The 27845-nt window shown below is 41.3% G+C and overlaps 3 protein-coding genes across 4 annotated transcripts; all 3 read left to right on the forward strand.

Annotated features, from left to right (window-relative positions):
* The first annotated feature begins 658 nt into the window (after nt 1-658).
* On the forward strand, nt 659-6901 carry SLC39A7 (solute carrier family 39 member 7). Its single transcript, XM_075186430.1, has 8 exons — nt 659-757; nt 1650-2164; nt 2586-2754; nt 2832-2897; nt 3956-4078; nt 4248-4382; nt 4468-4664; nt 5711-6901. Exons 2-8 carry the CDS (start codon nt 1655-1657, stop codon nt 5960-5962), a joined length of 1452 nt encoding a protein of 483 aa, XP_075042531.1. The 5' UTR covers nt 659-757; nt 1650-1654; the 3' UTR covers nt 5963-6901.
* A 3939-nt stretch (nt 6902-10840) lies between these two features.
* Nucleotides 10841-17637, forward strand: HSD17B8 (hydroxysteroid 17-beta dehydrogenase 8). The gene is made up of 9 exons (XM_075186431.1): nt 10841-10915; nt 11715-11917; nt 12023-12139; nt 12441-12536; nt 13421-13506; nt 14143-14227; nt 15220-15262; nt 15398-15472; nt 15921-17637. The coding sequence occupies exons 1-9, from the start codon at nt 10846-10848 to the stop codon at nt 15935-15937; spliced, it is 792 nt and encodes a 263-aa protein (XP_075042532.1). The 5' UTR covers nt 10841-10845; the 3' UTR covers nt 15938-17637.
* A 3051-nt stretch (nt 17638-20688) lies between these two features.
* On the forward strand, nt 20689-27413 carry RING1 (ring finger protein 1). Of its 2 annotated transcripts, none has more exons than XM_075186432.1 (7): nt 20689-20832; nt 22999-23088; nt 23190-23350; nt 24265-24480; nt 24589-24885; nt 25106-25283; nt 26101-27413. In XM_075186432.1, exons 2-7 carry the CDS (start codon nt 23011-23013, stop codon nt 26200-26202), a joined length of 1032 nt encoding a protein of 343 aa, XP_075042533.1. In that variant the 5' UTR covers nt 20689-20832; nt 22999-23010; the 3' UTR covers nt 26203-27413. The 2 variants fall into 2 exon arrangements, with proteins under 2 accessions (XP_075042533.1, XP_075042534.1); XM_075186433.1 differs by lacking the exon at nt 20689-20832 and adding an exon at nt 21167-21185.
* Nucleotides 27414-27845: the final 432 nt, after the last annotated feature.

Consider the following 27845-nt stretch of genomic DNA (forward strand, 5'->3'; position numbering starts at 1 on the left):
GGTAGGGCATGGTGACTATTTACATCACCCACCTTGTGGCAAGTAAGCGCTTCTGGGAAAGTAGCTTGCTCTCTTGGGGATGTGTAAGGTCTCCTCCAAATTTGGGGGTCTCCTAGACATTCTGGTAGAGTAGGAAGCTGCGCATCAGATCTACAAACACCATTAATTTGTATATAGAAAATTGGTATTTTTCAGGTATTTGCCTTCATGTTGCTGCCTGACACAGCTGCTCCAGGTTAGTCCACTATAGACACATTCCTGGCAGAGGGCATCCCTGGAAACTGTGCCCCAATGGTGGCCACTAGGTCATACCTAAAGATACCGGTCAACGTTGTAATAGCAACATAAATCAGAATATATGCAAATGTCACATATACTTAGTTTAGAGGCACAAACATGGAGGATCTCACAGCTGGCAGGAACTGTAAATAATAGAATTATGAGCAATGACTGTGATAAGGAACACATGCAGAGTCTGTGGTGCTCACTAACACCAGGCAGGCTGCAGCCTGTGTGACGGGGGATACATATAATATACTGCAGGAGGTGACAGGACATGCTGGGCTCCTTAGTGCACCCTGCACGGTGTCTATACCGCCTGTGACATCTCTTTGTTCAGCTGTACGGAAAGCAGACATAAGACTGTACGGAAAGCAGAGACTGGAGGGTGACGGCTACTTCCGCCTATTCTCTTATCGCGAGAGTCTGAGCCGGATTGTGCTCTGCCACGTCTGAGTCCTCGCCGGGTCCTGTGCAGGTGAGATCGGGCTGCGGCTCCGGGTCCAGTCACTGGACCACAGTACATATATAATGAGGGCCGTATATTGCCATTTAGACTGAAGAGCCTAATACTTCTGTATAATAGGGGGTCAGGCAGTCTAATAGTGGGGGTGTAATGGGGGATGAGACAGTCCAATAATGGGGTGTAATAGGGGGTCAGGCAGTCTAATAATGGGGGAGGAGACAGTCCAATAACGGGGTGTAATGTGGGGGTGAGCAGGCAGTCTCATAGTGGGGGTGTAATGGGGGTCAGGCAGTTTAATAGTGAGGTGTAATGGGGGAGGAGACAGTCCAATAATGGGGTGTAATGTGGGGGGAGCAGGCAGTCTAATAATGGGGTGTAATGTGGGGGGGGGGGAGCAGGCAGTCTCATAGTGGGGGTGTAATGGGGGTCAGGCAGTTTAATAGTGAGGTGTAATGGGGGAGGAGACAGTCTAATAATGGGGTGTAATGTGGGGAGAGCAGGCAGTCTCATAGTGGGGGTGTAATGGGGGTCAGGCAGTTTAATAGTGAGGTGTAATGGGGGAGGAGACAGTCCAATAATGGGGTGTAATGTGGGGGGAGCAGGCAGTCTCATAGTGGGGGTGTAATGGGGGAGCAGGCAGTTTAATAGTGAGGTGTAATAGGGAGGAGAAAGTCCAATAATGGGGTGAAATAGGGGGTCAGGCAGTCTAATAATGGGGTGTAATGTGGGGGGGAGCAGGCAGTCTCATAGTGGGGGTGTAATGTGGGGGTGAGCAGGCAGTCTCATAGTGGGGGTGTAACAGGGAGCAGTGTAGTAGTGATCCAGGTCTACCCTGCACCCATCCTCTGCTCCCTTCCCATAAGGGTATCACTGGTGGTGTCATCACATTAATTTTGTCTTTCAGGTGAGATGGATTGTGTAGGTCAGAAAAGACGTTTGGCATGCGCCATATTATTGGGACTGGTGGTGCTAAATTTCTTAATGAGTGCTGCATTTGCACAGAATTCCCACCATGGGCACAGCCATGAAGGCCACCATGGGCACAGCCATGAAGGCCACCATGGGCACAGCCATGAAGGCCACCATGGGCACAGCCATGAAGGCCACCATGGACACAGCCATGAAGGCCACCATGGACACAGCCACGGTCATGATGATCTCCACCATGGACACAGCCACGGTCACCATGGACACAGCCATGACGATCTCCACCATGGACACAGCCACGAAGGTCACCATGGACACAGTCATGGAGCCAGTCAGGAGGATATTAATGAATTTCAGAACCGTTGGAAGCTGGGAGATGCACCATCTCGTGGTGCTGCAGAGGAACGCATCAAAAGAGAGGTCACAAAAGATTCTCCACCAACTTCTCATGGGGCAAGGGAGAAGATGGAGCCAGTAACACTGTGGACATATGTGAGCAAGCATTGATTATATACAAGCATATTAACAATTATACAATGTTTAGCTTCTACAGCTACTTTAATGTGCTACAATGTTTCCTCTAACTACTCGGCCCATATTCCTGATCTCTCAGCCTGTGTCTCGGGTGTTTTGTATTATACAACCATGCATATCTTGCAGCACCTTTTTTTATTTAATTTTTTAAACTTCACCCCAGTGTTGTTCATCCTTAAATACTTTTGAACATATGGTTGAGATCTCAGTCCCATATGTTTTATTTCCCACTCACGGTATCTGTTTCCCGCTATCTACCATAAATTGTATTTGACGTACCTGCCATCTGGCGTCTTCTCATGTCTTGTTTGTTGCACAGTTATCTAATGTACTTTTCCAGTGGACACAAACGTTCCCTAACAATCTGTTTTTCCCGCAGGCTATCTGTGCCACGCTCCTGATCTCCGCTGCTCCCTTCTTCATCCTCTTCCTGATTCCAGTGCAGTCCAACAGTAGCCAACATCAGTCCTTGCTCAAACTGCTCCTGAGTTTTGCTTCAGGGGGGCTGCTGGGAGATGCCTTCTTACACCTTATCCCCCATGCCCTGGGTATGACACATTTATTCCTCCGAACTGTGTGCAGTCACATAGCATTGTTATCCATTCATATCCGTCTCTTTCCCCAGAGCCGCACTCTCACCACCAGGCTGCAGAGGAAACTCATGAATCGCACGGTCACGGACACTCTCACGGTGAGGGCTCACAGTTGTCCTAAAAAGTGGATGGTGATGAGTTCACAGTAAACAGAATTGATGTACAGCATCTTGACATTTTAGGCAGCACGGTGGCTTAGTGGTTAGTACTTCTGCCTAACAGCACTGGGGTGATGGGTTCGATTCCCGACCATGGCCTTATCTGTGTAGAGTTTGTATGTTCTCCCTGTGTTTGCGTGGGTTACCTCCTTGTGCTCCGGTTTCCTCCCACACTCCAAAAACATACTGGTAGCTTAATTGGCTGCTAACAAATTGTCCTTAGTCTCTTGGTTTGTGTGTTTCTATGTTAGAGAATTTAGACTGTAAGCTCCATTGGGGCAGGGGCTGATGTGAGTGAGTTCTCTGTACAGTGCTGCGGAATTAGTGGCGCTATATAAATAAATAGATAATGATTTTAGTTGTTTGGTGTTTTATACCTTGAAGATAAGCCCATGTTTTCTACACATTAGGGGCATTAGGAAAAACATTTCTTGGTGAAGCCAAGAGAAATTTGTTGAATTATTAGTTTTGTGCAGACCAGATATTCTTTTGGAAGAATATTAGAGTAAAAAAAAAAAAAAAAAAGGGTTCACAATCTTGCTTTTTTATTTTGGTGATTCACAACTGGTCTCCTTTGCCAGCATTAATAGATCCAGTGTAACCTGAATCGCAGCATCTATGACTAGCTGAAGTCATAGATGCTGCGATTCTGACATGGTAAATTGGATGCGGTGTAACTGCTTGGCACTCAATTGGAGCAGACAAAGCACTTTGGTAGAATGGGGCCTATTAGTGTGGATTGCATATAGTTTGGCAGTTATTTTCTGACCCATTTACCAACTTGCCCATCAATTATCATATCAATTTCAATATTCTCAAACGTAGTTGAGGTTTTATATTGGGCGATGATATTGGGCCATCATTTGAATGCATTTCTTTTCATCATGCATATTTGTACATGTATTTACGTGGTGTGAGTTGCCATGTTGGGTACAGACTAGCTTTGCAATGTTTTGTTCATTTTAATTGTCCAGAATTCTCTCCTGCTGCACTTTCAGATCACAGTCACTCGCATACGATGTCTGTCGGCCTCTGGGTTCTCGCAGGAATAATCGCTTTCCTCGTGGTCGAAAAGTTTGTCCGTCACTTGAAGGGGGAGGCAGGCCACGGACACAGCCATGGTAAGCCTATTTCATGCTGAGCTTATTCTGCTGGGATAGGAAGTGGTTATACTAGGACCATTCTCATTCTTGGTCACCCAGCGGGGTTAGATACTTGCATGATATGTAGCTGTGTGTGCAAACAAAGCAAAAGACTTTGCAGGTGTGTGATCTGTATTCTTTATCGTAGCCTCTGCAGAAAACACCGCAAATGTTTCAAAGGAAAAAGAGCACGACGATGTGAAGGGGGAAGTCAGACAGAGGAAAAAAGAAAATAACGCTACACAGACCAGCAAGGCTGGAAAAGAGAAGTTGCCCCGATCAGGTTACATGAGAATAGAGAATATTCCTTATTCTTAAATCCTACTCATGCTTCCATCCTTGAACTGTTGACTCTCTCTCCCACACAGACATGACCGTCTCCGGCTACCTGAACCTGGCTGCTGACTTCACCCATAACTTCACCGACGGTTTAGCCATCGGAGCCTCTTTCTTGGTCAGCAGCAGTGTCGGCATTGTCACCACAATCACCATTCTCCTGCACGAAGTGCCCCACGAGATCGGGGACTTTGCTATTCTGGTGCAAAGCGGCTGCACCAAGAAAAAGGTCTGTGACCACAAGCCTCTACCAGATCTGCATTTTATATTTATTTATTTTTTGTTTAGATTATTGAATTTGGTAAGCCATAAAAAACTCAAGTGTGAAGCCAAGGATTTGCCTTATTATTTAGATGTTTGCTGGTCATTACCTGGATTTGCAAGTTCAAATGGTTGTATGTAGTGAGCTGGTATTTATATGCTGGGAGAAGTTACTGATGGAGCTGATAGAAGCACTGAAAGTAAAAACCCCCATCTATTAACATGAATGTCAACTCTCCTATTTTCTTTTAGTTTGGAAAACAATTGTAGCGAATGTTACTGACAAATGTCCACCTCCAGAAAGAACAATTGTAATTATTAGGCAGGGGGGAGGGGGGGGCGGTGGCAGGCGTTTTGGGGATTGTCTTTTGTACAAATAAAAAAAAATTCCATCTCTCTCTTCTGGTTTTGATGGCGTTTAAGAAGTTAATAATATTCCAGCGTTCCTCCCAATCCAATGGGTCCCCTGATGTCTGTAAGATTTTCCGTTACATTTTAAAGATTGGCCTTACGTGTCCACTTTGTTTTTTTTTATTTACAAAAAAAAAAAAAAAAAATTGTTTTGGAACTTGCCACACATAGGCATGGAAAAAGAGGACCAGCAATTTACACGCACCTTTATTTCCTTCATCAATTAATGAGTGCATTTTCTGAAATCGTCTCCAATGTCATAGCTTTGTCTTTTGGGTCGAGATCCTCTTAAAATATGTAATAGCGGCAGTGGTCGAAGTGGAAATTTAGAAGTGGTGGTTTTGAACATTTAAGTGAATGGAATTTAATAGTTTCACGTCAGTAGAATCACGACAGTAGAAGTGACATACCGCCATATACCAGCCCACTGCATACCAACATTCTAAACTATATTATGAAAACCAAGCATTCCAACGTATGTCTTCTGCCACAATTATCTAATGACAATCATTGATCTCAAATAGGTGATATTACACATACATAACATACAGTAAAAGCATTTGTCTGATATTTATTGGCTTTACTAACGGCTGTCTATTTCAGGCGATGATGCTCCAGCTCAGCACAGCTCTAGGAGCTCTGGCGGGCACTGCCTGCTCTCTGCTGGCTGAAGGAATCGGTGAAGCGGCTACTCTGTGGATTCTGCCATTTACTGCTGGTGGCTTCATCTACATCGCAACAGTCTCCGTCATCCCTGAGCTGCTTAAAGACTCTCGTCCCTCTCAGTCAGTCCTGGAGACGTTCGGGCTGCTCCTGGGAGTTGCCATGATGGTTCTTATTGCACAGTTTGAGTAGAAAGTCTGTGATGTTATCAAGCAAAGGGGCTTGTGCCGAGATACAATCTTCAGCTGGTGTAGGGGTAAACTACTGCGTTATTTCTGGATGTCGGTGGCAGTAGTGGTCTCATTGGACAGTGCTGACATAATAGCCTTATGTCACTCTCGACATGCAGTGATGTTATAATGTGGTATCATCGTCCACTACACTTCTCTTCGTACAATGAATATACTTTTTCTGGACCAAACTGTAACCCAATCATGAAGTGCAGATTTCTCTCCATCTGAGCTGTCCTGTCTCACTCATCCATGTCACAGTCCGGAACAATTCTCACCTTTTTTTTTTTGCACAATTCTCCATTCCATTAATACACATACAGTTAACTAGCATATATAGTTAAATAAACATATATTTTAGCTGGTGTTGGATCAGAATCCCTGTCCATTTAATTAGAAAAAAAAGTAGTTATTTAAATTCCTGTGGTTAATGTGTGTGTTCCTTCCTTGCAAATATAAGACAAGGCGATGGAGTTGAGGAAATGTCACCAATAAATGGTTGAATAACATTATATACGTCCTGTGTGAGCTATGAAGAATTAGAGACACGTTGGTGATGGGAGACTAAACTATATTTATGCTTAATTAGATACCAGGCGTCTATACAGCAGAGAATGCACTAAAAGCTAGTGTTTGAACTTGTACTGTTTTATAGATGTTCACTTGTCTTAAATGTAGGGGTCCCACATTGGCCTTTTTTAATGCTTGACATCATAAGAACAGGGATGCCCTCATGCAGGCTGAACACTGCCTGTTATAGGCTATGGCTCTCTTTGTATCCAAATGCTTTCTGTGGGCTGCTGGAAGCTTTAATTTGGGTTTCATGGAGAATTTGTCTCCATATTTTTTATTAAGTAACTGGAGCAAAATGATGGAAATTAAATAAAAAAAAATATCTGTTTCTGGTCTCACGTTTTGTAATTTGTTAGTGTTCTCTTATAAAGTAAGTGTGTGATTATTACATCATGTGATTGAGACAATTGTTTTCTGTACATTTTTTCTGTATTAAAGTTTTCTTAAGTTGTACTAAGAGTTGGCGGTAACTTTAGTACTTTCACAGTGCACCTGTTACTAACCTGTCGCACGCTCAAATGCATTTATGTTTTCTTTAGTTCTTACATTATCAATTGATCCTGCCTGTCGGTCACAGATGTGTTCTTACAGAATAATGAAACCAGATATGATTCTTGTGTTGCATACAGTGTCCATCAATGACCCTTCTGGTCAGATAAGTAAGATGGAAAGAGCAGGTGGAAGTCCTACCATTCTGACACACACAGCAGAGATAGCAAAGTAAAATAAATGGTCAGTGTACACAGCAAGGTCACAATGTGTGCATACCCCTCCAGCTACAGCACACAGAGAGTCAAATTATTCTTACTGAGGATTTTATTTCCTTGAGAGACACTCTGATACACCCACTACAACAGGTCAGTCCTTGCTAGCCTTGGATAGAGACAGGAAATTATTAATGCCCCCAGTATATCGCACAGCTCCTCCTCTTCCCTTGTATCTTTGAGCGACTTCTCAAGCTGTTCCTAAAATATGTAAGTAAATACATATGGGACAAAATGGGAGGTAATATTGGGTTACCATGAATTATCTTGTGTAAAAGGAATTGGGTAACTATAATTTGCCTTTTGTCTCTTCCATCCGCCATGGCACCCATTACATTTGGATGCCCCAAACTATAGAAACAGAATTTTACGGTAGATAAGAACCACTTGGCCCCATTATTAACCTATGGCAACCTGAAACCTTATTTGATTCTTAGTTCTTTGTTAGGATATACTCGTGTCAATCCAAAGCATGTTTAAATTGCGCTAATATATTGGCCTCTAAAACCTCTGATGAGAGGCTATTTACTTATCTACTACCCCTAATTGTAGGATCAGCCATACATAATCAAAGACAACTGTGTAGAGCATGTCTCCCAAACTGTGCATCAGCAGATGACGTTTCATCCAGTAGATAATGTCTGGTAAAGGTATTAATATATGGCCGTCCAGCTGTCTTGCAGAGATCCACTGCTGATCCCCGACGAGCAGCTGCCACTGCTCTTGTTGAGTGAGCGTTCAGGATTTCTGGCACCTTATGTCACTCGTATAATGATTTCCTGATCCATTTTGAGAGTTCTGTGTTTCTAAATCCTTCTGTTTTAGATGGGTACACAGTTTGTTCTGACTAAATCCAATGTGTGTAACTTTTTCTTTCAGCTGGTTGCAAAGAAAATGATGGCAATATGATTTCTCAATTAATATGAAACGTGGCCACCACTTGGGATGATGGCTGGATTAGTCCTTAATAGTGCTGTATCTGTACAATCATTCTGCATCTCTCTCCTCTATTTCTGGGTCTTTTTGGCAAGAGAAAAACCTGGGCCCAATTCAATGCTTTTTAGCAAATACTGTCTACTAATATTTTCCTGGACATCTGTACGAAGGATCTCATTCCATGGTCTGAATGCTCTAGCAATTGTCGCCATAGCTACCTCTGAAGAGCAGCACGGTGACTTAGGGGTATAGCAACCAATCAGATTCTAGCTGTCTTTTTGTAGACTGTACTAAATAAATGATAACAAATCTGATTGGTTGCTATAGGCAACATCTCCACTTTTTCAAACCCGCAGTTTAGTAAATATACCTCTTAGGAGGGTATTCAATTGTTAGCGAGTTTTGGGGGGGTTTTTCCCCGCCGCGTAAAAAAAAAAAAGTCTCCCGCAGTTTTTTGACGGCAATAGGGACAGTTTTCAAAAACTTGTGCAATTCAATTGAAAAAGAGGGAACACTGCCCACGCGCGTTAAAAATTGTGTTTGTGAGATTTTAGTGGAGTGAAGGGGAGTTTTAACGCGGTCATGTATAACACAAAAAAAAAAAGGTTTTGCATACATTTCTATACATTAGATTGCATTACACATTGATAATATCTACATTACAGTACTTTCTTTAGCATATTTTTTAATCAAACTATTTTTTACCATACAATCATCTATACCATGTCAAAACACATTACTACAAAAACACATAAAAAAAATAAAATCACTAATTAATATATTTGTTTTTTATATTATTATTTGTTTCACAAGAAAATCAACTTACACAAGTTAGGCATTAGTGATTAACATAAGTTTAACTTTTTTTCTACACTATTACTTGATTTCAAATACTTTTCAGAGGTTTTTGTTTTTTTAACACACCCCAAAGAGCGTATTTTCCTGTTTTACCAGCCGCATTAAAAAAACAACTGAATAGCTTTTAACACGGCTGTTTATAAAAAACAGTGTTAAAATGACATAACACAGTAAAAAGAAAAAAACTTGCTGACAATTGAATACCCCCTTAGTGTTACTTCTGCCTCACAGCGCTGGGGTCATGAGTTTGAATCCCGACCATGGCCTTATCTGTGTGGAGTTTGTGTGTTCTCCCCGTGTTTGTGTGGGTTTCCTCCGGGTGCTCCGGTTTCCTCCCACACTCCAAAAACATACTGGTAGGTTAATTGGCTGCTAACAAAACCTGGTCTGTTTGTCTCTATCTGTGTGTGTGTGTTAGGGAATTTAGACTGTAAGCCCCAATGGGGCAGGGACTGATGTGATTGAGTTCTCTGTACAGCGCTGCGGAATTAGTGGCGCTATATAAATGGTGATGATGAGGTGAGACGCAGCTCTGTGGTAGATCCAAGAGGACATGGGGAGGAAGTGTAAGAATTTGCAGAGTAGGATGGCAGATGTGAAATGACGAGAGAGGGATATCAGCGTTGCCGAAGCATTTACGTCAGATAGAAGTGAACGTACATAGGTGAACGGAATACCAGATAGGGGAAGGTTGTAATAGTCAAGGAGGGAGATCATAAAAGAATATGTAAGAGATTTGGCTGCAACTTGGGTAAGGAAAGGGTACATTCTACCAATATTTCAAAGCTGGAGATGACAGGTCTGCGAGAAATGGAACGTGAGGAGTAATACAGAGGATTACAGATATTAAGGCAATGGGCTTGGGAATTTGTGGTGTTGTTGAAGGTTGAGGGAGACTTTATCTTAAGTTGGGAGGGAGCGAAGACGATCAGCTCTGTTTTGGACATGTTATTCTTTAGGTAGTTTTCTTTAAAAATGCTCTGAATATAGGATACAAGCTGAGTTCACAGAAATGCAGCTCAACATACAGCTATGTGTACACAGCTACAAACATGAGCGCATGAATGATCCAGATGGAGTTGTACATATAGTCAGGTACATTTATGAAATCTTATTACAAGTAACTAGAAAAGGTGGTGTTGCCCATAGCAACCAACCAGACTCTAATTGTGATGTTTCTACTATGGGTTGGAAAACGAAGCAGATGTCTTATGTAACTTATTAATGGGTCATTATGGGTAACACCACTTTTTTTGTATGATTCCAGCTGGATCAATCTATTTAATCTGCACATGTGTTTCACAGTTCATTTATGTATAATACATATATGCCGTTATTACACCAATCATACAGAACACCAGGAATAATACTGAACATTTACCCCCAAAAAAAAAACAACCCGCAATTTTCATTCAAGAAATTCACGTCATTGGAAAACTTAATTTAATCACTATTAACGCTGTATATTCACAATATAATATATTATATCAATACTGAGACGTAGGTGACATTTGATTATATGTCTTGTTCTTATGTGGTAACCAGGCTGATCTCACCGATCCCCACCAGCCCCTCAGTAAGTACATGTACTTGGGCTGTGAATAATGACCATAGTCTGTGGCACATGTCAGACGCTCTTTCTTCCCTCCCCTCTCTGGTCCGAGTCTTTCTTCCCTCCCCTCTCTGGTCCGAGACTTTCTATCCTCTTGTCTCTATGGTACGAGTACAAGGTGGTGTCATGGCAGCGCCCGTCAGGTTGAAGTCCATACTGGCCCTGGTGACAGGTCATTATACTATATACTCAGTATAATCACAGTATCACGTTACCAGTCACTTAGTCGGACAGTGTTAAATACATTACTATTTAGTTAGCGTTTCTGTGTGGGTGATTCACTAGATCTGTCTCATATCTGTCAGTCTGTCCCTGTCACACCGACCTCTCTATATACTTGTCTTTCTCTCTCTGTCACATATACCTGTCTCACCTCTACCTCTTTGTTTGTACCTACCTGCTTCCCTTTCTCACCACTCTGCCTCTCTTTGTGCCTTTTTCCCCTCTCTCTGTGCCTGTCTCACTCTGCCTATATCTCTCTCTATTCCTGTCACACATCTACCCTCTCTCTTTGTACCTACCTGCCTCCCTTTTTGTGCCTTTCTCACTTTTGCCCCTCTATCTTTGTACCTACCTGTCTCATCTCTCTGCCTCCCTTTGTCTGTCTCACCTGTCTTTGTACCTACCTGCCTGCCTCACTTTTGCCCCTCTCTCTGTGCCTGCCTCACCACAGTCCCCTGGCACAAAGAGAGGCATAGGTGCCTCACCTCTACTTATCTCTGTTTCTCAGGTGGTGGCAGTGGAATTGGACAAGCACTCTCTCTGCATGTGCCTGTTTCACCTGTCTCCCTCTCTATGTGCCGGTCTCATCTCTACATATCTCTCTGTGTGCCTATCACACCTCTACTTATCTCTATTTCTCAGGTTGTGGTGTTGGGATTGGACAAACTCTCTCTCTCTGCTTGTGCCTGTTTCCCCTCTTCCCACCTCTCTCTGTGCCTGTCTCACCTCTGCCTATCTCTATTTCTCAGGTGGAGGTAGTGGGATTGGAAGAGCTGTGTCTCAGAGATTGTCTCAAGAAGGGGCCTCTGTTGCTGTTGTTGACTTAAACATCAAATCGGCTAATGATACAGTACAGACTCTGTTACGGGATTTCCCAGGACAGGATCATGCAGCTTTTGCAGCTGATGTCTCCCAGTCAGAAAGCGTCAATGCTTTAATGGAGCTGATACAGGTAGAAATGATCCAATCTTCTGTGGATTAGTTCCCCAAACTATCCACAGGAAATACAAAGTTGGTGTTTGCGAAGAGACTCTTCCTCTGTGTTTTCACTCCTTAGTCTCGGTTCTCTGTACCGCCTCGTGTTGCTGTCAGCAGCGCTGGAATCACCAGGGATGAGTTTCTGCTTCGTATGTCAGAGGAGTCATTTGATGCTGTACTGAACATCAACCTCAAGGTAATAAGGACCTACCACCAATATCCTTTATTTATATACTGTCTTCATATTCCGCAGTGCTGTATAATCAAACAATATTGTTAAGGTACTTTAGTCCTCTTTTTAAAGGTCCACTCTATACTACACTGTGTTTGGTAAGGCAGCCTCCTCATGCCTTCTTTCCCTGGAACCACCTGTTTATCCTGTACAATCATTGTAGATCAAAGTGTTAGTCAATTTAACCTCAATTTTATGTTTCCTTCAATTGTATTTTAGGCAAGACATGTCTGTTTTATGTTAATTTTTTGTTTACTTTACTAAGGGTCCATTCCTTATTACACAAGCTGTGGCCCGAGCTGTTGTAGCCTCTGGACATAATGGAGGTTCCATCATCAACATTGGGAGTATTGTGGGAAAGGTGAGAGAACAAAGCATTTGGTTACAGTAAAATTATTGGAAGGTGTCAATGCTAAGAATATTTTTTACAAGCAATATATATATATATATGTCCAGCAATGTTGGAGAATAACTACATTGCTCAATTTTCTTTTTTGTGAAAAGCAAGAAAAATAGACTTTGATAAGAACAGAGTACAGGGTTCGAGCAAGGGGTACTGGAATTATGGACGTAGGAGCTAGTTGTCTAAACACATGAGACTCAACACAAAAGAAGGGATGAAAACATGCAGATGATGAAAGAGAAAATGATTCTGGCCATAGAAACAAAACAGCCATCTGTGACAAGATGGGCTTATTGCCATCCTTTTCTCACTGTTTCCAGTGGCTTTACGATTAATTTTAGAGTTCCTCTTACCCTCTGTAACCTGCCATTACTGACCACTCCTACTGGTGTTACTTGGCCACCACTCACCAACTGTGTCATCTGCGCACTAATTGTAGAGGTCGCTGCCACCAGCTTCTTCACCTTGAACCGCTTTCTTTGTATAGGGTGTTTGTATAGCTGCTGCAACACCTCTTTGCTGGCGACTGTGGCTGGTTCCTCCTGACTGCTTATTTAGGATCAGGACTGCAGGCATAGTGTTGACTCAGGCTCTGGGTTCAACACAGGTCATCCGTGGAACATATGAAGAATATTAGCTCTTATTTGTAGGTCCCAGGAATCAGTAGGTAATTGGTTTCATGCAGGATTTTATAGAAAGAGTGTTTAGTGAGTGTGTTAAAATGTAGCTCTTAGAAGAGACCAGGCCACACCACCCTAACACCATCCTAAGCTGCCAAAAGTATCAACAGCTGTAAAGCACATAATATATACAACTTTCCAAGTAACCATTTGTTGTTACAGGTGGGCAATTTAGGTCAGGCAAACTATGCTGCATCTAAAGCAGGAGTTGAAGGTCTAACAAGGACTGCTGCCAAAGAACTGTCAAAGTGAGTGAAGTCCTTGTAACCTCCCATGCATCACTGATAGAAACATCATATTATGGCATATTTTTTTAGGCCTTGTTGGTTGTTTTCACAGCATTGGCAGAAAACAAGGTTAAAGTATGACTCTGTATATGAAGTCTAATAAATATTAATATTTGATGCAAATGTTGCACACATGCTGTGAAAAATATGACGTTGCAAGTTCAGATTCCAGAGATCTCATCTTTCCGGCATTGGGGTGATTGACCGGATTGCAAAGTATAATTGACAGCAGATAAACCAAAGACTTCATACATTCACTGTTGGGGATCACCAGTCAACATGATTTTTGCATTCTGAGCTACCAAATTATAGGGCGATACACAGTGCATAGTTGCGCCAGTTTAGTTTGCAAACAATAACATCGGCAGTATCTTTCAGTATGAGACTAGCTTAAGGTTATTGGATTTTAAGAGTCGCAACTAATTGCTAATACTCTCATATGTAGTAAAGAATGTTGGCTTGGAAATAATGGACCGCAATCAATATTTCTGACTGGATTTTGGGAATTGTTCCAAAACACTATATTATCAGCTGTTGACTGTGAGGTGTCCCTGGTTGAAGTTCTGTTTCCGGTCACCATCCAATTTCTTCCCACAGGTTTGGCATCCGGTGTAACACCGTACTACCAGGATTTATCGCCACACCAATGACTGACAAAGTCCCTCAGAAAGTCCTGGACAAAGTGAGATGATGTGGACAATAACTATGTCTAGTAGGACTTTACTTTTCTGTCTTCCTTATGATAAAGCTCATCTTCACTGTCTGACTAACAATCAATCGTAGTCCTATTGATTGTCTTAAAAACATGCTCTCCTAAAGACCTACAGTAGAATTTAGAATTCGAGCCACCCTAGGTCATTGTTCAGGTAAGCTTCTTGATGTCAATGTTTCCATAGTCCTTCCTCCATTAGTCTTGCAATGTGTTGATGTCCCTCTAATGAGTCCACATGATATTTTTTTATTTGAAGGACCTAATTGGTTTGAAAATACCATGTGTGGGTGGTAGGGCTTCACCGACAACCACCAAATATTGTGGGTTTGCACTTACTGGCTGACCACACTAATAAAGTACCGCTATCTTCCATACTGTCATAGACTTTTAATTTCCATTTAGCTAAAACTTACTTCTTCCAATTATTTGCTGGAAAATATTTTTTTTTCTCAAACTGCAACTACACACAAGCTGTAACCTGTCATGTTGCTTTCTGTCTAGAATATTTCTTTGGAAATAAAATGAGGTACACTCCCATTGTGGAGGGCTGGAGCTGTATCTCTGTGATATTGTGAGGTTCGCAGGTGCTCTTAAGCTGATAGGTGCACTCTATTATGCTCCAGTTGTTTTGAGGACATGAATCTCTGATCTGTTTGTTATTTTACATTTTTTTGCTGATCTCAACATATCTGAATTTGTAGTATAATCCACAGCGACCTTGTTCCTATATTTTATTACTCGTACTGCTAGTACTATAGTTCAATTTATCTTATGCTTCTTTCAAACTCTGCCATGCCTTCTTGGTCTTCTTTTCCATTAATGAATGTAAAGACTACTGTGATTCTAGCTTGCCAAATATTTAAGTTGTGATATAAATTTTGTGCGCCATAATATAAATATATTCATGTAAATACAGTATATAATTTCTTTTATGACTTTTTTATGTTTGAACCTTTACCCAGTTTGCTGATATGATACCTTTGGGAAGACTTGGTCAGCCTGAAGGTAAATATTCCTGTTAATCAGAATTTTTATATTCACTTCTTTATGATATTTCCTCTTAAATCACCTACACGCAGACTTGTTTTTATTCTAAAATTGTAACTGAGCAGGCAAATCTGGCAACAACTTTTATTGTAGATGTTGCTGATGTTATTGCGTTCCTGGCTTCAGACGACAGCAAATATATCACAGGAGCAAGTATTGAAGTGACAGGTAAATTATCTCTTATGGTAGGATTTTGTAGGACAATTAAAGCATCATCAGTAGTTTTCAGCAAAAGTAATAGTCAACTTTTACACAATTTTTGTTGTGTTGCCTTACTCTCCTACAGATTTTAAAAGAGGATTTCAATGTTTTTTGTTTTTTTTTACAAACATATCCAAATATTTACAAGAATTGTATAAATAATGTTAAGTTGCAATATTACCAATATAAAGATTGAGACAAACTTGGTGTTATCTGTAAATTGTCCCGAAAGTGATGCTTACGTGGCACCAAAATGATTGCATCATTCTCAGAAATGGCAATAGAAATGTATTGGTTCATTTTCAGGCACCGTATATCACATACATTCTTCATTGATATTGGTGCAATGTCCAAGCTCTTAGGTTGACTGCAATGTAAAAATATTATAACAGATTTTTCTCTTTGTTTCTCTCAGGCGGTCTGTATTTATGATCCCGTCTATGCCTCGAGCACCAACTGCAACTAGTTTATGCCATTCTATTGCAACCTTATCATCGATGCAATTTCAGTCCACGGCTCAGTATATTATCCAATTGATCGGCTACACACATGGATTGTCATCTGTGGGCTTTAAATTCTTATGTCATTAAGATACATTTGTCCAGTGAGCTAATGGCCATATCATGCTTATGATATGCCTTGTTCAATATAAAAGTGAAATCCACACATTCCAAATTAATAACATGAAAAAAATTGATAATTTATTGAGCTTTTTCTGAAGCAAAAGTGAAAATCAATCTGCACATCTCCTAATTATTTTGTATGTGGTCCATATCATGCCTTTGGCATGGAAATTTCAATACCACAAAGTATACTTATGTGGAGGAAACCATAGGACAGAGAAAGAGAAAAATGAATATATTAATCTAAGGTATGTACAATGAAAGATACAAGATGTTGAATGAAAAAATAATTTTCTGGAATGCAAAGAAAAAAAAGAATATAAAGTAAAGTTTAATAATAATGTAAAAGTCATAAGCAAACATACAATGTATAAAACAATTTTGTGTAGAGGAGCGCCTAATTATAGCCCTTATATGAATGATAACAGTCTTTAATGTCCATTTAAAAATTATCGTCTGTTCCACTGAATTCCGGGATTGCTCAATGGATCTTGTAAATGTAATTACAAAACTCAAATTATAGGTGCATATAGACGTCTAGAAATAATATATATTATATCAGGTATGAATATACTATGTTTGCAAAAATGATTTATGTAAATAAAAACTTAACACTGGTCACTGATATCTATGCTGAGTACAAATAACCAGTCAGATATCATTACTATTAGTCCCTGAAGAAGCCCGACCTTCTTGGACGAAATGCAGAGTTGCCTGTTTTGTTTTATGCTGAAACGAGCAATTCTGCCCTAAAACAGAGGATTGTTTAAAAATGGTCATTCAGAACTATGGGATCTTTCATATAAAAACTATATTAAGTGTGTCTCTATATAATATATTGGTGGCTGAAATTGTTCCTTTCATTGGAATTACTGCATGCTCATTTTTTACACTGTATGATTGGATTAATTTTTATATTGTTATGAAAATGTATTTTATTTATATTTTTGCTCTTGGCATTCCAGAACATTGGAATTTTTCCATTCTGCAACTTGTAACATTCATTGTATGCATTTGTTGAACATTAGATTAATTCATTGAGCTGCACAGCGGCTCTGTATAAAATTACTTGAACCTATTTACTTGTGAGCTTAAGATTTCTGTAGACACGTATGAGGGGAAACAGTTGTCTTGGAGTCATAATTTGTTCTGTATAAAGACGTTGTAAACTCGCCTTAGCTGCCGGCCTCTTAACAGTTCCGCCAAGTTCATCACATGAATTCTTCCCATGAGATGTGGCAAAGAAGTGCCACTCAGCTGGAATCCCAAAATCAACTTGATGATGTACCAAGTTTGACACTTTTTCTGTTTTTGTATTGGGCTGCACACCCGAGAAATAATATATCTTATTTACATTTTGTATGCGTTGTTTTAGAAATTGAATGAGATGTTTTTAGAACGTATATACAGCTACTGTATTGTGTTGCAGGCAATCTGAAATGACAACTAAGTTTGTACATGACAATTTCCCTGCTTTCGTTTCTCTGTAATAAATCGGAAATGGGTGAATTGTGGCTTGGGCATTATTCTAGTGAAAACCTTGCACCTCATCTTGTAGAATTAAAGAATAGTTTACAGCAAAGTCACATATCAGAATGATTTTTCCAATATCTATATCATCCTTAAGGCTTTTCAAATATGACGATTGCTGAACTGCAATGAAAAAATGGGTGTGTAGTTGAATTAACTTAGAAATGAATAATTCAGTGAAATCTTTAGAGGACTCAACTGACCACATTTTTGGAAGCAACACTCTATTTTGGGTGGATTACATATCATATCTGCCAGATAGTGTTGGCAAGAGAATAGTTGAAAATCCTGGTCCCCATTAGTTTATTTAATTTGCATCCTTCCATTAACAGTTTCACATTCTGATGTAAATCGCAAACACGTACAGAGTGTGCAACATTTGCTCCCACAAGAAGACAGTGTATGGGACACAGAGAGATAAATTTCAGAAACCCCACTTTTATATCAGGATGTGATTCTTTGAAGTAGGCATACACTTCTGAAAGGTTATTCAAAATTAGCCTCTTTCGTATGTGTTCTTTGTATGTGTCCACCACTTCTTAGTATGACAAAGTCTTTCTCACCAGGCATAATAATGCTGACATCATCACTGCAGTAGAAGTTCTACAGTCTAGGGCCTAGACTCTAGGCAATATCAGAAAATTTACACACAACATTTTTGCTGGGGGAATAAATGTTGTGTGTATGTTCCTTGCAGGATAACCCCACCCTTTCAAGCACCTGTTATGGCCTATAAATTGATTTGAGCAGCTTCCACTTCTGTATTTGTCTAAGAGGCATGTTGGTGTCAGTAGCTGAGAGGGGGTACTGGCACTGAATTGCTGTTTGGAGGCTTCTGGGGCACCTCTTTGGTAAGTTGGCTCTCAATTTAAAAACACATATGTATGGCCCAAATATATGGGACTCTCATTGTTTAGAGTAGGACCATCCTATTAGCAAAAGCGCCTTGGTGTGGCGGATGGCTTAAACATACATTTGCAAATGTGTGCAACAAAGACTTTTGCATTTTTATCTACAGTATAAATGGCAGATCTGTTGCTGGCTATAGCAGTGTGCTGGGGGAAAAAAATGTTGTGTGTATGTTCCTTGCAGGATAACCCCACCCTTTCAAGCACCTGTTATGGCCTATAAATTGATTTGAGCAGCTTCCACTTCTGTATTTATAATATCAGAAAATTTGGTTATGACAAAATGCCATACTAATCACTTTGATTTTCTTATCATGTAGTTGCTTGCCTGAGGAAATTGTTCTATTTTTCTAACACCCCAGTCTTTTAGAAGAAAGGTCAAAATATTAATTTTCTCACATTTTGTGGTCTCTTCTTTTTTTTTTCTTTCAGTTGTTGCAGTATGACACCATCACAACATTGACTATTATCAGGCACATGTTATTCAGTTGAAATATTTTTTACAACTTCTGCAATTTTTACAGCTTTCCTTTTGCAAGTTTTCTTCTTCCATTCTTTTCCTCTTGATAGGTGATGCTCCCATACTGCTTAAACTTTCATTTAATGACTGCAAAGCTGATTCAGTCCTGCATGTTGCCACTTCTGTGTCCCTTCCCTCATCAATTGATGTGCTTGGTCCTTCCTCAGTGGTTAAATAACCCCTTTTAATTCTTTTCCTAGTTATCACAAATCATTTCATACCTATGGACATGTGGCAATATTTCAAACACACATGGAAGCACCTTGCTGTGTCCTTTAATATCAAATTGGTTGCAGCACTGAGCCTTAGGGCATATTCAAATAGGCAATAATGCAGATTTTCCTTTGCAACCCTATGGGGTGCGTGCGAAAATCCACATTATTGTGGTACCGTGATTGCCTTCACGGCCCATTACCACGGACCGTGAAGGCAATCACGGTACCACAATAATGTGGATTTTCACACGCACCCCATAGGGTTGCAAAGGAAAATCTGCATTATTGCGGTACCGTATTACCGTCAATACTGCGCACTTTTCATGGTAACGCACGTGGACCCGAAACCTAATTGAATACACCCCTTCTTATCCATTTGCTCCCTTCTGCGAAAAACACAATAAACTTTTGCAATGGGCAACCATTCACAAACACCGGACGACTAGGGAAACGCAGCCTGAATACTGCTTTACCCATTTGATTCCTTAGTTGAGGATTACATGTCCGACACCTGAAACGATGGGCTAGAGCTGTGCAACAGGGGCGATCGCTCAGGGCGCAACGCTGAAGGGGGGCGCAATTTAGGAATATTTTACGTTAATTTGGTTAAATTTGAGGGCTAGGGGGCGGCATTTATCTTTCTCGCCCCAGGCGCTAGAATTCTAAGTTACGGCTCTGCAATGGGCAATAATGTAAAATGGCATTATACAGAGGGTGAGGAATTTTATTGAAAATTATAAAGGGAAGGATATTAATGTGAAGTAATAGGTGGACTTTGGGCCCTGTTCTCAGAAAAATAAATAAATTGCAGGTGTTTGTTATGGGCAGGTTTATACATATTTATGGGGGAAACGCTGCATCCTTTTTTTTCTCCTTCATTAAGCTGCAATAGATACTAGTTATACTGATTCAAGTTTTCACCTTGGTTTGGAAATAGAACCACATTGTATAATGGTACCTTATATAATATCAGGTATTTACCTCAGTATCCACAGCAGAGCTGACTTCTGAGAGGTGATATCATGTTATTGTATATAATATTGGAATATTGTGTTCTTTACCTGTTCCTGGTGACTGTGATCAGAACAAAATGTGTAAAAAAATAAAAATTAAAAAAAAAGACATAATGGAAATAAATATCTAAACCCACAATAAAGCCTGTTTGTTGTGTTGTGAGTAAAAGATTCTCCTCAGTCAGTTCCCGCCTGATTGCTGGGGGCGGGGCCCTGGCAGCGCGAGGAGGATTAGTTCCCGGGAGGGGCAGTTGATTGGATGGTTATAAACAGCGATTGTTGGTGGGCGGGGATCTTCCCGTCTTCGCCCGCTGATTGGCTACTGGCCGTTACGGGGGTGTGGTTTGTTAGGCGCTCCGTCGCCAGCTCGCTGCTCCCTATGGTCTGGAAGCGAAGTGGCGCACTTCTGGGCGGAAGTGACGTTGCACCGGAAGTGGGGACGTTTCCTGTTTTTCTCCGCCGTTCTTCACCGAGCACCGGAGGTTCACGTGACCGGGAACGGGAGAGTGCCCCCATACGTATGTACTGTAGTCCAGTGTTCTTCATGTTCGTGTGTGTTGTCTGTGGCAGAGGCAGGCACCCTGATGCTCTCCAGCCTTTGGGGGACTACAAGGCCCAGCGTGTGCAGTCAGTGGATGCTTGAACCTGCAGTTCTACCTGTGGAGAACATCATGTCTACAGATTACCTAATCTATATGTGGGGCTGCTGGGACTTGTAGTTCTACATCTAGAGATCCACATGTTGCCCTAGCACTGGCCTGTGCAGACTCCCTGGCCTCTAATTGGGTATGCTGGGACTTGTAGTTCTACATCTGGAGATCCACATGTTGCCCTAGCACTGGCCTGTGCAGACTCCCTGGCCTCTAATTGGGTATGCTGGGATTTGCAGTTCTACATGTGGGGTCAGCTTCTGATCTAATCATTATCTATGCACCAGATTACAATACAATTAGGCCTAAGGGAATTGTGTGTATTTGTGATTATTGCTCAGTTATACAATATTCAAGAGCTATTGTTAGATGCTTTTGACTTCATGTGTAAATTGTGATTGTGGATTATTGAACATCTTGGAAACCTTGAGTTGGCCAATGTGGGTTCTATGTGAAACATCCCATGATGTGGTCTCGGTGTAAATCCATCAGAAAGAGGGAGGTTTCCTTCCCCGTCCAGGAGTAGTACAGATATGTAGCTGTGGTTTAGGTCTAGTTGTACAATAATAAGTGTGTGCATGAGAATTATTTGTGGCTTTGTTTGCATTAGTACAATACAGATGAAACCGCTTATTGTGATGGTATTGATTGACTGTGAAAGGGTATTCTATAAAATTACAGGAAGCAGAAAGTGGAGGTATACCATTTTTTGGTATAAACTTAATACATATATGGCTTTTTGTTAATAGAATATGCAGTGAAGGACACTAACTTAAAACATTTTCTATTCTTGTATTTTTAGCAGGGATGTTAATGTAAAACACTGTTTTTAATATTTTGTGCATTTGAAATAACATAATTTATTTTGGCAGATCTTGTCTATAACCTAGCTCACAACTGTCCCTTCCATCTTAGTCAGACACTGACCTTTATTGCCATCTACTTGCCTTCTCTTCTATTTGCTCTGTTACTATTATTGACAGCAGTCAAATATGTTCAGATCACTCTCCCTTATAATAGGCAGACTGCTTACCTTAAATTACTAGGATTTGCACTCGTCACCGGTTTTAGTAATTTACAGCAAGCGGCCTGCGTAGTCATTGATTACTAGAGCAAGCTGCATGCTATGTTAATAGCACCTGGCTCTAATTGAGGTAGGTATGAGGCCGCATGAATGCTGAACAGGGGGGAGGAGTTGTCAATAGATTTCAGGGTCTTTACGGGGCCAGAGTCATGGCACTAAGATTCTGGAATACCCAAATACTATGTCTACCAAAATAAAATATTTTCTTGTTTCTAATTAAAGAATTGTGTTGTATGAAGAAACAGATGCAGTGGAAAGTCACTGAGCAACATATTTTGCCCCCATAGTTGGTATCAGAAAGTTATAAACTTGAGGTGTAGGGTTCTTTAGTAGATGCATAACAAGCCATAGGTACCATAAAGTGGGTTTTATGTGATCCTAAAGTTGCAGTCAACCAAAGTTTTCATAAAGTATTGTTTTATTCATAAGCAGAATCCATAGAAGCGGTCATGTTGAAATTCAAAACAAATTTGCAGATGATTACATTACATGAACCCTAACCCGTGAGGCATAGGCAGGAATATTTATATCCTCATACGCAACTCTAAGGGGCCGATTCAATTCAGCCTTAGATTGTGTATAAAACTTGTGCAATGAGCACACTTCCAGGTCTTGCAGTACATGTAAACGTGTTTCGGGTACCAAACATCCTGCAGAGCCTCATCATACCAGGTTCTGACAGGACTTCGCAGAGAATTTAATCGCCCCCTAAATGTTAAACTTTCTGATTAAATGTAAGTGTGGAAACATTTATAAAGAGATTTGTGAATGTTATCATCGCCATCACCATCCTTTTATATAGCGCCACTGATTCCGCAGCGCTGTACAGAGAACTCATTCACATCAGTCCCTGCCCCACTGGGGCTTGCAGTCTAAATTCCCTAACACACACACCTGATGAAATAATATGGTACAGTTTTCATATATAGTATTCTCTCCTCCTCACATAGACTGGCAAGAAGATGGCGACACCAGTGAGCGCGCAGTGCTCCAGTAAGACCTGGGAGCTCAGTCTGTACGAGCTGCACCGCACTCCACAGGTACGTCTGTTGGGGATAAAGAGTATTGTGAACTTCGCTTCAAGTACTGTATCTCTGTTTGGGAATCTCCTGGACATTAATCTCTTCTGTTATCTCTCTAGGAAGCTATCATGGACGGCACTGAAATAGCAGTGTCCCCTCGCAGTCTGCACAGCGAACTCATGTGTCCCATCTGTTTGGACATGTTGAAGAACACAATGACCACCAAAGAGTGTCTGCACCGCTTCTGTTCAGACTGCATTGTCACTGCTCTGCGCAGCGGGTCAGTATCTCTGTCCGCAAAACTTTTCTATCAGAGTTAACGTCCTCCGTAACTCTATAAGGCTATCCATGCAGTGTACCTAACTAGGCACTACAAATCGCAGATTGGTCCGTTATATGTACATTTTAGTCTACTATGAATGGTAATTACGTTTTCCTGGTGTTTTAACAGGATTTTCACCCCATGCTGGACAACTCCCTCAAATTTTTGTAATGGGGCTGGATCACTTTCTTAGTATATATTCTAGCAAGTACAATTGTCCTGTTTAAAGATAAATACCATGCTAATCAGTTTTTCGGTCAGTATATTGGAATGTATTGGGATCCATGGAGAAACAATAGGTGTGAAACAGATAATTTATCTGACATCAGATACTTTTCTTTGTATTGTCTTCTACTGCCTGTACATTCAGAGCTTCTATAAGTCAGCAGTGACTCTGAATTTGTTCAACTCCCAGGATGCTTTGCCAGCTGCTGCTTGATTTGCAGAACAGTCTCAGCAAAGCTGGTGGGGTCTCATCCAGTCGAGGAATTAAAAAAGTGTATATGGGACATTGTGAAGACTTCTAACTAAAATCCCACTACTTATTAAAAACAAACTATGTTTTGTTCTGTAATAGCTGGATAGCCACACAGAATAACTTATGCCAGTCTCGTGGGCTGTTCATGCTGCTTGTAAAAAAAGAAAGCATGAGCTTCCAACTGCACCAATCACATATATGGGGACCTCTCTCAGTGTTGCTTAGGCTAGTGTCAACTGCAGAACATATGTGGCCAGTATTAGTTATATAAGTCAGCAGTCAGTTTCACATTTTATCTACTTGGAAACTATTTGAAACCAGGAGGGTGGTGGAGCCGGGAGAATGCAGTTTTCAAACCTCATGCATGCATTTATGGAGTGTCCCTTTCCTTTAGGAACAAGGAATGTCCCACATGCAGGAAGAAACTTGTCTCTAAACGGTCCCTTCGACCTGACCCAAATTTTGATGCTTTAATTTCCAAGATCTACCCCAGCAGAGATGAGTATGAGGCACACCAGGATCGGGTTCTGGCAAAGCTGAGCCGACTTCATAACCAGCAGGCTCTGAGTAGCAGCATTGAGGAGGGGCTTAAAATGCAGGCCATGAACAGGTACAGAATAACTGTAGCCATTCATATGAGGGGGGATGTAGATGAAGCCTCCTTCCCTAACGGTTCAGGTCATGGTATCTTTTTACCTTTCCCACTTTTTTTGTAAAGGGCACAGCGGGTACGGAAACACCAGCACGAGTCGGACAACACCACATTCAGTGGTGGAGAGGACAACTGCGACAGCCGTTCCCACGTCAGTAATCCATCTGTGCACAGCAACCAGGAGGCGGGGCCTAGCCGCAAGAGGTCCCGAGCTTCGGAAGATTCTGGGGCGGAGCCAGATCTGTCGCACGAGGGTGGAGTGAGGAGCCCCGATCTGCAAGTAGGCGAGGCCGGCAGTGAGATCGAGCTGGTGTTCAGGGCCCATCCACTGCTGGTGGAGAAGGACGGGTACAGTCAAACCAGGTGAGAGATTTGAGTTTGGAGGCATCACAAAGATACAAGCATTACAGATGTGAATTTAGGCGATGAAAAGTATACTGCTCGGTCATCGTGCCATGATATCTGGGAAGCGTTTACCGTTAGTTAAGTCTTATGACAAGTTTGATATTCACTGGCTTACAAGACTTGTAGATGGCAGTGTGGGCGAGATGGGTTAGATTTGAACCTTTTCTCATCCTTCCAGGTTTGTGAAGACCACAGCGAATGCTACAGTCGATCATCTCTCCAAATATCTGGCTCTTCGCATTGCTCTGGAGGAGGAGGCTCAGAGGGGCAGCGCGGACGGTGTGACGCTGGGGGAAGTCAGCGAGAAGCAGTACACCATTTATATCTGTGCGGGCGCTGCAGGCGGACAGTACACTGTAAGTACATCCAGAATGTCCATGTAATATGTAAATTTGTTGTGCTCCTGGTGATGTATTTGTCCCTAGCCTGCTTACAGAAATATTTGCAATTCTTTGAAGGTATTTTATACATTAATAATCCATACTGCAGGATCTATTCACAGCACTACTTCATCTTGCTACAAAGGGTTTTACAGGACCTTGGTGTGGTTTGTGTGACATGTTCTTATAAACCCGCAAAACTTATTGTACATACATATTATATTTAGGATATAAATGTCATTTGCATCTGTACTTACTGACCCCAAACTGCAGAGTCCTGTTTGTGCACAGTGGTGATGTAATCTCTTTTAGTTTTGACACTTAAATGACAGTTTTAGTTGGCGCTTGGCTGCTGAGCTCTATATCTAGCCACATCGCTGCAGAGCTTCCTTCTCTGTGCTGCTGGGGATAGGTCAGGAACATAGTTTGTGGATGTCTTAGTGGTCCAGACCTTTCACCAGCAACCCCTGATTTCTGTCTAATGAAGAATCTGCCGGCTGCTTCTCCTTCATGTCGGTGGCCGGTGCTACGTGTGGGGGGCATTGAGGGGTCATTAACATACCTGGATGAGTGACATTATGCCACTCAGTGTTTTTAGGCGCCCCCTAACCATTGGTGCCTAGGTAGCACTGGCCCTGGTAAGAAGTACTCAACAATGACATTGCTCCCAGTCTAAAACCAATAATAATGAATTTTCCATAAAAATATAAGAACTATTCCATTCAAGGTGCATTATAACTTTCCTAATTAACCACTTTTTTTCTTTTTTCCGTTTCTTATCTCCTGTCTTTAGACTCTGAACGGTTCGTTAACGCTTGAGCTTGTTAATGAGAAGTATTGGAAGGTGAGCAAACCCCTGGAGTTGTATTACGCTCCCACCAAGGAGCAGAAATAGGGCCTGAATCGTTGGAAGTTTCAGGAGATGGACTAAAATTTTTTAGAGAGAAATCTCCTCATTTGACGTTTTGGCCTAGAGGGATATTTCCGCTATGGGGAGAGCACCCCAAGCCTTGTTGGGTGCTCACTGGAGCTGTGCAATGAACTAAAGTAACTGGTAGAGATTTGCGTTAATATGGAGGCCGACATTGGAGACACATGATTTCACCTTCCCCAGCACAATGCCATTGTATGGATTGCTACATAAAATAGGGGTGGATATGACTAAAACTGTACAGTGGCTTCATTACGTCTGACCCTTGATAAGGAGCACAACCCCATGGAAGCGTATCTATTTGATGGACCTAGTCACTCTTCATTACAGCGTTGGACCACAAGGGAACGGAGCCTACCGTTCACACATCAGCTTTGCTCTTTCAATCTGCGTGGTATTTAACAAGCTTCAACGCTGAGAGCAGCTGGAGTATGTTCAACGATAGCACCTCTACATCTGTCGCATATAAACTTGTATTTTCCTCTTCCCTGGCCCTCTGAGTTATCCAGCTTGTTCCTTGGTTCTGCGTGGGATTCTATTAATTTATACAACATACGCTATATTCTGCTGGTATTTTCCTAAGATTGTAATAGGTTTTTATACTAGAATATTTAATTTTTTGATTTTATTTTTTTTTGCCACTTTTTGTGTTTAGGAAAAAAAAAAAAATCTTAACAGCAGCAATATATACTTTCTTATCCTAATCTAAATATCGTGTTTCTCTATTTTCCTGCGTAGAAATTGAATCCTTTCATAATAGGAAGGTGGGTTTATACTTCTGTCAACTGTGCTGGTTTATTGTAGGCCAGCGAGGTTTCTATTTGGTTAAGGATGTTTATCTGTATCACACTTCAGAAAATTAAGTTGTCACGTGAGACGCTGAAACCTCTGACTCGCACCACAGTCCTCATGCCTGGACCAGTGATGGTGATCTCAGGGTATGAGCTGCCAATACCCTGGTGATTAGTAAAAGCGACTGTATACCGAGCTCCCACCTGAAAGTGGTGAGTCCTTGCTGGTGCACGTAGCGGCCGGGAGCAATGGGACGCTGGCTTCATGCCTCTTGCACTTAGTTAGTGGGTAGTGATAGAGAGGTATGTGAGTCTCTGTACTTATCTGCTCTCTGTATGGAGCAAACACTCATTTTGTAACATTTTAGTAAAGGTGGCTTTTAATTGTGGTGTCGGTGGTACTTACCTGACGTCGGATTATATAATACAAGTTAACCGGTGCATGATACTCATGCATTCTAGTCAAATCAAGCTACTTAAGGTGTTAAAAAGGTTCTTGTCATGCATTTGGGCCATAGCCCAGGCCTCAACCACCAACCACTCCCCACTGTCACCCCCCGGCAACCACCAACCACTCCCAACTGTCACTTCTCCTTCAAGAAATATATATATATTTTTTAAATCTTTATAAACACTTTTAACAAAATTAACAAATTAAAAACATCTTAGTATACCAAATTTCAACCCTTTCTGAATTTTTTTTTACACACACACACTAAGAATTTAGTAGGTCAGTGTATAACTCCGCCCAGCAGGTGGCGCTGCAGCTTGGTTTTATTTTTTCAACACCTTCAGACAGACTAACACATGCCACTA

This window comes from Mixophyes fleayi, chromosome 9 (genome assembly GCF_038048845.1).
Source record: "Mixophyes fleayi isolate aMixFle1 chromosome 9, aMixFle1.hap1, whole genome shotgun sequence".
Classification (NCBI taxonomy): Eukaryota; Metazoa; Chordata; class Amphibia; order Anura; family Limnodynastidae; genus Mixophyes; species Mixophyes fleayi.